The following is a 12,324-nucleotide window of genomic DNA, read 5'->3' as shown; positions in this document are numbered from 1 at the left end:
TAGGGGGGTAAGGGGAAGAACGATACTAACATCTAGTCGAACCCTAATGTCACCCTCACCTGCACGCGGTGCCCCCTGCTGGACAACGGACGAGGCTCTGGCGACCGACCAATGGCGGATACCCATCTGGGAAACCAGGTGGACGAGGCTACAGCGACCTTGGAGTAAAAATAACTCCTAAAATGTCTGGTGCAGGAAGGCAAGGGGAAACCACTACACTATTTTCCCAAGAGAGAGATGGTAGATCGTAACTCAAGGGAAATTTTGTCGGACGATCCGGCAAACGCCCGGTGCCACCTATCCGGGTTGGGAGATGGGAATTATGTTACCGGCCACGTGATAGCAGGGGAAGCCAACAGAAGCCGATGGAAGGCGTGGACCCGCAGGAGGTTGGGATCTTACCAGGACCACGATCTTCAGTAATGAAGGAACGACTGTATAGAGATAAAGTAGGTAAATGGGAACACATACTGATGTTCATGAAAAAAGATCACGAAGAGGATGAACTGAGACTTGTGAATAAATGAACTGAATCACATACTATAAAAGAAAAGATCTCAAAAATGAAAGTAAGATTATCGAATGCTATTGAATTTTGTAAGTACTAGCAGACGCCTGCGACTTCGTCCGCGTCTAATTTACTTTTTCACAAATCCCTCGGGATCCACGGATTTTTTCGGGATAAAAAGTAGCCTATGTGTTAATCCATCCCATTCAATTTTTAGGAGATTCGGTAGCCGAGGCGTGAAAGTGACACTCATAACATCAAAATCATAAGGTTTTCGTAAATCTCATAAATCCAAGAACTTTGCAGATTTTAATGGACCTGCTGTTTGATTTATTTAATGGACATAACTACAAAGATACTCGTAGCAGCAAAAAGTTTAGGTGTTGCCTAAAAATGGTTCGCCACATTATTAATCATAGGAGCAGGTATTACCCGTTTTGAAGTCAATGGGCTTTGAAAAGAAAAATAAAATTGGCACCACAGTATACGAAAAAGTTCCCTCTATTAATAATTTTATACACAATATTCGCGTCCTTTTTGGGAAATAACTATGACATGACAAGCCTGCTTCTAACTTGTACCGAGATCCGCTAGATTTTTTTTTTGCAAAATTCGTAGTAACGGTGTCAGAAACACGAATCCTACATGCGTACATGCATACATCCTACATTTATAAATTGATATAAAACTTTAATCATTAACAGCTTTGGAATCCCCATTTTGTAAACGTCAATCGTGAGGACAACAATAATGTTATCAATAAAAATCATACATGGTGACATTGGTAGCTCCGTTGAAATAACAAATGTTATACCGATAATATACGCATTAATGCCCGGCGCTAAACAAAAGACCTACAGTATTATGTTTAAAATTATAAAATAGCAGCTACCACAATGGCAAACAACAACAATACATTGCGACTATGAAATTAGGGTAGATGCCTGTAGAAAAATGCCAAGCTTAGGGGTTTTGGGAAAAGTAAACGCGAAAGATGCATAATTTCACTTTGTGCGGTTCTATCGCTTTTACCGTAAGAAATGATTATCTAGACCAAACGTCGGCTACATCTCGCCGCCTGTCAATCCGGCGGGCGGAATGGTGGTGAGGAACCCTGCGACGTCGTCGTCGACAAGTCCGGCCAAAAGCGGGATAGGCTCGTCACGATCTCGCCGCGGGGACAACACAAAAGACAAAGGACTGACTGTTCTGGGGCGACGTTCGCGAGTATGGCACAGCCACCACATCTCAGCGTAGCTATCGCTTTCGAACCTAAAACCGACCTTACCACACAAGAGGCGGCGGGTATCCAAAATCAAATCTCGAAAGAGATAATTGTGACCTGCCGTCAGGACCCCATTCTGGGTCTGCCTCTCACGCACGCCCCAGTTTTTACAGGAGAACGACATAGAAAAATAAATTTTATATAGAATTTTCTTCTTATTATCAAATCTTAGTGACGCTTTAGAAAAATGCTATTATTACACGGGGTCAAAGATATTGTCGTCGACGTTTCTAAGACTAGATAATTGCTATTTAGTGTCAATGATTACTTGCTTTAAGGGCAAAGATAAGACTTTGGTACGGCGGTTTTATAAACGATGTATGGGAAAAGCATGTTAAATAACAAACATAAATGATCTATATTTCTATGTAGAATCAGTACTTATTGTTGTTCTTAGTAAATGCAATGCATGTATCGGAGACACCAATCTGGTTAAGCATTTCGTCACCATCAAACGTTTCTCGTGGAAGATAAACCCAGGGAAAGTCGTACGTCTCGTTAGTTACTATAATCTACAATAATCAGTTACAATGTTTTCAATTTTCAGTTGCAACACTGTCACCTTTGCCGGCTCTCCTGCTGCGACACTTCATGGAACACAAGCAGCTAGTGCTTCTATTGTAAGTAAATAAATCACAGAAACATTTAATTTTACATTCCTGCAACAGAATGCTGGTTCGGAAACACCAATCTGGTTGAACATTTCGTCACCATCAAACATTTCTCGTGACTCTAGAGGAAGATAGATCCAGGGAAAGCAATACGACCGGAGCACGGAACTCTAGAATTACTCTCGAATACGCGAAAGTAATTAAAGGTCTTTAAAATACTGAATAAGTTTGACATTGAATTCTTTAACATTCCAAGTCGTTTGACTGATTGAACTTTGTGCCGGCTTGAAGTTGAAACTTTTCTCCAACAGGTCTTGTGGAACTGCACACATCGACATCAAGGCGAGATCGAAAATTATATTTCTGGTTGACCCAATCAACTATGTGCATGCACAAGAAGCGAAAACTGCGATAGAATTTTGGGTGAGTCTTGCCAAAGCATTCGATTATTAAGACTGGGGATCTTTATCATGAAACTTTGTTTGAAACATTTTGTAAAAGCTTAGTAGTTGCTTAGCCGGCAGTGACAGGCTCACCTGAACTTTCCATGGTCGTTACCTATATTGGCATATACATTTCTGGTAAGACAGCTAGGAGTAGTGTGCCTAACCATTCACCATTTACATTAAAAGAGATAGAACAATGAGGTTACAAAAATCTGATTATCTGTTTCATGCAGTTAATGCTGAATGTGCTGTCTTCCGTAGAGGAAAGAAATACTTTGCATACCTTTCAAAAAACTATTGTCCTCATTTAGAACTGTTCGCTCTTTAAATGTTTAGGGTTAAAATCAAAGCCTTCATCTCAAGACGGTTGGATTCACACAATTAATGGCATAGCAAGGCTATGGAAAAATTTAAATAAAGTTAATATTGAAAACCTTTCATCGCGCTGCCTGTACCAGGATCCGCTAGAAAAGGATCAGATTTAGTTGCGGTTCCAACTCTAACCCAAAAATTGCTCAGTTTATAGCCGGCATCAAGACCACAATAATTACTTGAGCATTCTGGTGAAAAGAAAAATTCTGAGGATGACACATCAGTGCTTTCAAACAATTTGTCAGATTTTTTGATTGCTGACATCGAGAATATTGATTTCAAAATATGATGCCAATGCAGTTAACTGATGCAGCCGAGGCAGTAGAGCAGGCTTCGTCCGAAAGACAAGCTTGTGGATATGTGCGTGTTTATATTTAAAAGATGTAAACATAATAAATGTCATTATTGTAGAAAGGCATTTTAGCTGATAATCCTGAAGCCATTCACAAAGTTCAAGGAATATGATAATGTAAGAAATTCATTAAATTACATACATATAAATGATATTGAGTGTGTTGAGTCATGTGCAATTATTATAAAAAAATATTTAAAAAGTAATGCACACAAAAATAATAATCGAAATATTATTATGCCCCCCCCCCCCCCCCCGGAAAGTAGTACGAGGCGAAGAGGGAGAGAAGCTGTCTTTCACGTATGGTCTGCTCGCAGCGACAGCGAGAGTGGCGGGAGGAGCAGCACCGTATATTACAAATCCTAGAAAAACTAAAGCTAGATAACCCACCGATAGTAGAATAACAATCAATTAATCAACCATCTACTTCAAATCTTCAATGGCGATACGTATAACCACTTAAAACGAAATTATTGTTGGCCTCATACATGTAAAAGGGAGGGGAGGGAGGGGCTAAGTGCTCTTCATGCAAGAGTATTTTCCATGTGTGCGTAGGCATACAAGAGAAAACTAAAAAAAGGAATAATAGGTAGCGATAAACCAATAGCTTTTGATAGAACTTTAAGCGAAACGGAACATAAGTACAGTGCTATTAAAAGATAACTCTTGGCTATGATATGGGCAGTAAAACATTTCAGACCATATTTATAAGGTAATAAATTCACAATCTATACAGGTCATAGACCACTAATGTGGCTTTCATTAGAAGAACCTAACAGTAAATTAACACGTTACTGCAAAGCTTTTGAGAACTGTAAGGAATAATTATCAAACTCACTGTTGCTAAAATTTCCTATCTTTGAAAAACCATTTTTATCAACCATAGATACTTCAGAAATAGATACTGAGAGCAATTTTATCCCATGCAACAATAGGGAGCGATAAACCAATAGCTTTTGCTAGTAGAACTTTAGGCGAAACAGAACATACAAATAGTGCTACTGAAAGAGAACTCTAAGGTGTGATATGGGCAGTAAAACATTTCAGACCATATTTATAAGGTAACAAATTCACTATCTATACAGATCATAGACCATTAATGTGATCTATCTATATTCATTAGAAGAACAGTAAATTAACACGTCGGAGATTACATCTCCAAGAATACCGACTACGATGTAATTTATAGAAGCGGTAAACAAAACGCGAATGCTGACGCAGTATTTAAAATAAACATCCATATGTTATGAATCCTAGAAAAACCAAAGATAGATAACCCACCGATAGTAGAATAACAATCAATTAATCAACTATCTACTTCATATCTTCAATGCAATCACAAAACGCGGAAACAGAGTATTGACTCCTGAAGGCATACTAACAGCCCACGAAAGATCGGAATTGTTTGACACTCACCAAGCGGATGCTATTAAATTATTAAAGAAAACAATTAATACGAAAATAAATCAAATAATTATTATAAATTAGAATTAAAATCAATTAGAAAAAAATGATAGAGCCAGTTAAAAACAAAAAAGTTTAGAAGTAAGATTACACATAAATAACGAGAATTTAATCAAATATTTTGGAAAGAAAACGTGTCACCTTCAAAATTACATTTATTTATTTTTTTACAAATCTCAACATCATCATTCAAATATATAATTAATGAACTTTATAAAAATCAAATAAATAATTACTTGGAATGTACCAAAAGAGTAGTTTGTGTAGAAGATAAATTGGAGAGAGAAAGTATAGTATCCAATTATCATTTAGGAAAAACTTCCCACATCGTGAAATAAGAGACATATAATCACTTAAAACGAAATTATTATTGGCCTTGTATGGACAAAACGATTTCCAAAGTCATAAGTAATTGCAATACATGTAAAATAATGAAATATGATAGAAATCCCTTGCTTAAAACTACACTTACAGTTAACACAAACTTGTAACAGTCCCTTTTAAGAAATATTCATAGATGTAGTTTCCATAGAAGGAATATAATTTTTAACTTAAGTTGATTCTTTCTCAAAATTAGGTCAAATCATTGAGATCACATATTGATCAACACCAGAAATAATAAGAGCTTTGATAAAATACTTTTCTTATTATGGAGTGTCTAGTAAAATCAGTTGTAATCCTAGTACACAATTTAATAATAACTTAATGTAACTTAAATATTTTACAAAATCGAGCTACATGTTGTGTTGGAATACCTAAAAATCTTAATTCAATGAATATAGTAGAACATTTACTATCACAGTAATATACATACCATATTACCAAATACCAACATAAAATCACATATACATTATAGTTTAAGTCATTACTTAAGCTATAATGGCTTATAATATTCACTCAGCAAGTCAATTATCACCATTTGAAATAAAATTCGGTCACACCAATTCTTCAAATATTTTTGCCGAAAATCTCAATTATTATAACGCAACAACTTATACCAGAACATAATGTGGAAAGGACAGCTGTTTTATATAAAAGACTATTCCAAAAGATGACCCAAGAATGTAGAACATAATAAGGGAGACAAAATTTGGGTTTAGTTAATAAAAGAAGTATGTCTAATAAGAGGAGAATCTACAATATGTCTACCCTCCCATATATCACATATGGAAGCAAAACTTGGTCCCTTACGCAAAATCACAGAGAAAAACTAGCTAAGTGTCAGAGGGCAATGGAGAGAAGTATGTTGGATGTAAGACTAACTGACAGAATCACCTCAATTGAGATAAAATACAGGATAAAGCTTACCAATGTTCTCAAAAGAATCAACCACTTGAAATGGCGGATGGATCACATGTTTCACTGCAAGACCAACAAATGGAGTAAGCAGGTAACACTCTGGTACCCAAGAGATGGTACCAGACAATGTGGACGTCAAACAAGGTGGGAAGATATTTGCCTAACCCTGGAGCCTCGCTGGACCAGAGTTGCGGCCCAGTGGAAGCAGTTGGAGGCCTATGGGCCAGGCCACAACTGTGCGTTGCGGCGTCGCATCGCAAAAATCAACGACGCCGCACAACGCATCGTGGAAATTTCCGATGCGCTGCGCAACGTACAAATCTGCGATGCGACAACGCGTTGCCGTTTAGTCGGTGTCCATACTTTGAACGACCTGCACGTGTTTTTTAAGCGATATGGCGGAGTACGATGTCGACCACCTGATATCTTTAATTTACGAACGTCCCGTCCTTTGGGACAAAACTATATCACAATTCAAAGACAAAAATTTAAAAACAGAAGCATGGAGGGAAGTGTGTACAAGTTTATATTCAAATTTTGAGGAGTTAAATACTGTTGAAAAATCAAAAATCGGTAAGTACTTATAAACATTTATATTTTCGTTAACTGCCAACTTAGAGCTCCAATATTACTATTAAAATAATTACAAAATTCGTTTCTGATTATGTTAGCTTCTGTTCTACTTTCATGTGTTGTTTCGTGTAAAATTTGCAAAGAATCGTCAATAATCATTTCTTCAAACGTTTGTGCGCCATCTCGATTCAATACAAAGTTGTGTAATACACAGCATGCTTTTATAATGTCTATTGTGAAATCGTAAGAAACATTAATGGGTCGGTGAAATATGCGCCATTTATTTGCGAGTATGCCAAAAGCGCTCTCAACATATCGTCTGGCTCGGCTCAAACGATAATTAAAAACTCGTTTTTCTATCGATAAAAACTTCCCAGAATATGGGCGCATTATATTTTTTGTCAGTGGTAATCCTTCATCCGCCACGAAGACAAAAGGAATTTCTTTTTGAAAGCCAGGTAACGGTTTTGGCGGAGGTATAGATAATTGACCTTTTTTTAATAAGTCGTATAGTTTTGAATTTTGAAAAACAGTGGAGTCACATTCCTTACCATATGCACCTATATCGACATATATAAATTTGTAATTCGTATCAACAAGTGCTAATAGAACAATGGAATTATAATTTTTATAATTGAAAAATAGGGATCCACTGTGATCCGGGCTCAATATACGAATGTGTTTTCCATCTAGCGCTCCTATACAATTAGGAAAGTTGGTCTTTTTTTCATACTCTTGAGCAATTTGTTCCATCAGCTCTGTTGTAATTTTTGGTAATTCCAACCTTTTAAGAATGTTCCATAAAATACGACAAACAAATTTTACTATTTCTGTTATTGTAGATTTTCCACGATAATATGTGAAATGCATATCTTTAAAAGTATTTCCCGTCGCCAGGTACCTGAAAAAAAAAAAAACAAAATAAATCATTATTCTTCATATTTTTTTAGGTAACGATGTCATAAAAAAATGGAGAGGAATCAAGGATAATTTTACAAAATACGAAAAAAAATTAAACGAGCAATGTAAATCCGGAGCTGGGGCCAAAAAAATTAAACAATATCATCTATACGACCAGCTCCTATTTCTGAAAAAGAATTTTCAAAATAAAACAACATCAAGTCTTGACGATGAAGAAATAAGACCAAGCACCTCAACCCAACAAAGCCAGCAACCTGTCATGCCACGTTACCAGCCTGCATCGCGTAAAAGAAAAATTGACGAAGACGAATTTGAGAAGAATATTATAGCTGCTTTAAAAACACCTGAAAGTAGACATTTATCTTTTTTTAAAGGAATTTTGCCATCATTGGAAAAATTGAATGATAATCAAACAATAATTTTCCAAAGTCGTGTCCTACAGATATTAACTGATTTACACCAACCATCATACTATCCCAGCCACTATCAAACTTCACAAACATCCGTCCAAGCAAACTATCAAACATCTCAAACAACTGTTCAGACTGGCTATCAAACAGCTCAAATGTCTATGCAGAGTGGCTACCAAACATCCATTCAACGCAGTGCCTTCCAAAGCGGATGCGAAACATCACCGGCACCTATGCAATCGTCTCCACAAACGCCAAGGAATGATGATGTAAATGAGCCAGAACAAATTAATTTCGATGAGGAACTAACAAATTTGACGAATGACACACAATCGGAATACGAGTTTTGAATAACACTAAATTGTGAAAATGATTAAACAGTATGATTATAGTATAAATAGTTTATTTTTTTCTTACCTTATAGTTAATCCCAGCATCTCCAGAGGTTCGATGGGTTTTCTAAATATGTATTTCTTTTGTAAATGAGGCTTTATCAAACTAAGAAGCTCTTCAAAACATCCTACACTCATCCTAAAGTAATCGAAAAATTTAACCTCGTCCACTTTTAGCGCCTCATATTTCCTTTTGAAGTGGTTTCCATCTTTATTCATAATTGTCAGTAATGGGTGCACCCAGTACTTTCTTTTCTGTTTCTTTTTCTTAATACGCCTTAACGCAAGCAGAAGTAGAACACGCGCAGTGCGATCCATGTCTCACTAGAAACTGAAACGTTGGTTAGCGTCTTTACGTACGATGTCGTATGCGATGAAATTTTTGCGTTGCGACATCGCATCGCATAGCTGTGCGATGTTGTTTTTACGATGCGACGCCGCAACGCACTGTTGTGGCCTGGCCCTATGTTAGGAGACACTATGAACATACTATAATCAGATCAAACTCCAAACTTATGTAACTAAACGCTGTTTGAAATAAAAGCCTATTTATAATAAAAGAAGAGGTAAAGACAAACCAAGTTATGTACAAGCTTTAATAGTCAGTGAAACTGAACATAATATTGTTCCAATACAAGTAAAAGAAATAATTACAAAAATCACTGTTAGAAATATAAAAAGACCAAGAAAGCAACATAACTAATTACACAGTCATGTACCTTAGACTTATAACCTATATTTTGATATAATATGATTGTTATATGATAAATAAAAATTCACTGAAACTTATGCTCATATGACTTACAAACCAACATATTATGTACAAGCTTTAATAGTCAGTGAAACTGAACATAATATTGTTCCAATACAAGTAAAAGAAAGAATTATAAAAATCCCTGTTAGAAATATAAAAAGACCAAAAAAGCAACATAACTAATTAAGCACAGTCATGTACCTTAGACTTATAACTTATATTTTGATATAATATGATTGTTATATGATAAATAAAAATTCAAAGAAACTTATGCTCATATGACTTATTGTTTTCAGATTCAAATGTAGTAAAATAAAGGGTGCAGTATATCCCAAAACTTTCAAGATGTTGACGAGTCCATTTATTTATAGGATTAACTAATTAATTCTTGATAGATAATTTTCGGAATGTTCTTGCCGAAAAGATGCTTGTTAACTTGACTTAATTTAGTTAACAGGCAAATGCCCAACTTGTAAAGAACTTGGAAACTGACTTATTGTGTATAGGGGCTGAATATTCCAGTTTCCAACACATATGAAATAAATTCAATAAAAATATATGACACAACTTTACAACTTTGATAGCATAAGGTTTGCCCAACAACATTTATTACTTGGTTGTTCACTTATGAACAAACGAACGAAGAAGATGACTATTAATCTTGACAGAAAACGCCCAAATTGTATTGGATACCTACCATATTTAAGAGGAAATATTGCTAAAGTCCTGATATTACAATGTCATGAGAATTTTTTTAGGAACCTCAATAAAAATGGATTACACAAAGCTGAAATAATATTTAAGCTTTGTCTAATACTATTTAGTTCTTGATTGCTTATTTCTTGAAATGTTCCTGCTTAGAAAATGCCTATTAACTAGACTTAAAGACACCCATGTTTAAAAAATCTGGAAACACACATAAAAATCAGGAAACACACTAAGTTTGTTGCTAAAGTATATTATTTTCCTGATTTTTAATGTTTTTTAAGAACCTACAGCAAAAATGGATTAGAGAAAGCTTGAATAAATAGCATATAAGCTTTGTCTAATACTATTAATTTGTTCGTTGCTTACCTAGAAAATGCCTATTAACTCGAATCAAAGATATTCATCACATAGAAAATAGAAACATAAGTATGTTTCTATTTACTATGTGAGAGAATTTCTATTTTCTAAGAAGCTAATTCTTCCTGATATTACAATATTCTTCAGAAACTAATGATAATTTTATACTATAGATCAGTTACCTCCCTACAAAATCACCACAAAAAGTGATATGAATAATAGGCTACAAAACTGAACACACACATGCACAATTTAGTATATACTTCCATTATAAATTTATGTATATGTAATTTTTAAACTTCCTGAACACACAATTTGACATTTACGTGTTATTTGTTGACCACAAAGATGAGATGTGGAAATCTCTTCTTTTAAGCGCCTCATTTTTCATATGATAATAACACATCTAACAGTATTTAACATCATTTGTTGCTAACCTAGAAAATACCTATTAACTTGACTCAAAGATATTCATCACATAGAAAATAGAAACATTTCAGAAACTATAAATTAGATAAAGCTTAATAGATAAAGCTCGAATAGCATTTAAGCTTTATCTAACACTATTTATTCTAAAAACCTGACCAACTTGCAAAGCTAGGCGGCTAGGATACCAGATAGGACCTGGGCCTTTGTGGTATACCTAAAAACTTAGCCAAACTCACCCTGTTTATCTACTGTTACTACAACACTCATTCACCGGAGAAAACTTCCACAAAGTAATCACTCCAAAGTGATGGTAAAATCCTTCAATAAGAAGGCTGCTTCAAACAACTAGCGCTCAGTAGGAAAATAATATGTATCCTAGTACACACTTACAGGACATAGTAGACTTAACACTTAAGACACATGTTCAAACTTAAGCTCTGGGACACAAATTTGTGCTGACTAGAGGCATAGTCAACTCCTCTGCACATTGTATGCAATTACCCAGCTCTAATACATAAACATGACCTAGGGCATTTCATAGTAACCCGGAGGAGGTAAAACACAATTAAAAAAACTGCTGCTGTACCTCGCAACCAGTATTGGGAGGGGAAAGACCTGCAGAGCCACTACATCAAGAAGAATACAATTTATTTTTTTATTGCTAATTACTTGGAATTTGCTAGGCTAGAAGACGCCTACTAACTTGACTTAAAGATGCCCATCAAGTAAAAATCAGAAAACATATTTCAGATGTAATGTTGCTAAGGTCCTGATTTTTTTTTAGATACTTCAACATAAAGGGATTTCAGCTGCGTCATCGGGGATTTTGGGCGATCACAGAAGCATTGCCTGATGGGTCCGAAGGCAGAAGCAGAAGGTGTAGTGTAGGGGGAACCACTCTTTATGGGCGGAATTAAATGTGTGCCTAGAAAATGCCTATCAACTTAACTTTTAAGCTATATAGACGACATTTAGAAAGTTCTTCAAAAAAAAGAGCTTCCAGTCACGACGCCTTGACATCTTGTAGTTTTCGACAGAACAAAAAAAACTGAAATCATTAATTTATGTAAATTTGCGATTTCTTTTTAAAAATCATATACGATAAAGTCATTATAATACCCAAACTAATCGAGAATTAAAAAGAGAAATTCAGTTTTCAGATTCAGAATCACAAAATAAATTCGCGGTCAGGGCCACCAGCACCACAGCCACGTCACGTCACAGCAAAGCAAATTGCAAAACCAAGACAATGACAAAGACAAATTAAAATAAAATATCAATTAACATAGACAATAGACATAGACAATTCAGTCGCACACACACAGTCTTTTGACTCTACTCTCAGACTAATTACATGAGGACCTGCCTCGCTACACATTACTTTTCTGTCAAAATCAACGATCTATAGCAATTTAAAAAACTGTCTCTATAGAATCGATGTTT

The 12,324-nt window shown here is 35.4% G+C and overlaps 2 protein-coding genes across 2 annotated transcripts; one reads left to right on the top strand and one right to left on the bottom strand.

The window, feature by feature from the left end:
* The first annotated feature begins 6,614 nt into the window (after positions 1-6,614).
* Positions 6,615-8,639, top strand: LOC128199548 (uncharacterized). Its single transcript, XM_052889557.1, has 2 exons — positions 6,615-6,910; positions 7,861-8,639. Exons 1-2 carry the CDS (start codon positions 6,733-6,735, stop codon positions 8,589-8,591), a joined length of 909 nt encoding a protein of 302 aa, XP_052745517.1. The 5' UTR covers positions 6,615-6,732; the 3' UTR covers positions 8,592-8,639.
* Positions 6,916-12,112, bottom strand: LOC128199546 (uncharacterized). The gene is made up of 2 exons (XM_052889554.1): positions 8,659-12,112; positions 6,916-7,811 (listed from the first exon to the last, which is right to left on the bottom strand). The coding sequence occupies exons 1-2, from the start codon at positions 8,949-8,951 to the stop codon at positions 6,929-6,931; spliced, it is 1,176 nt and encodes a 391-aa protein (XP_052745514.1). The 5' UTR covers positions 8,952-12,112; the 3' UTR covers positions 6,916-6,928.
* Positions 12,113-12,324: the final 212 nt, after the last annotated feature.

This window comes from Bicyclus anynana, chromosome 26, assembly GCF_947172395.1.
Source record: "Bicyclus anynana chromosome 26, ilBicAnyn1.1, whole genome shotgun sequence".
In the NCBI taxonomy this organism is placed as follows: domain Eukaryota; kingdom Metazoa; phylum Arthropoda; class Insecta; order Lepidoptera; family Nymphalidae; genus Bicyclus; species Bicyclus anynana.
The sequence above is the reverse complement of the archived record's forward strand: the minus strand, read 5'-3'. Positions and strand labels throughout refer to the sequence as shown.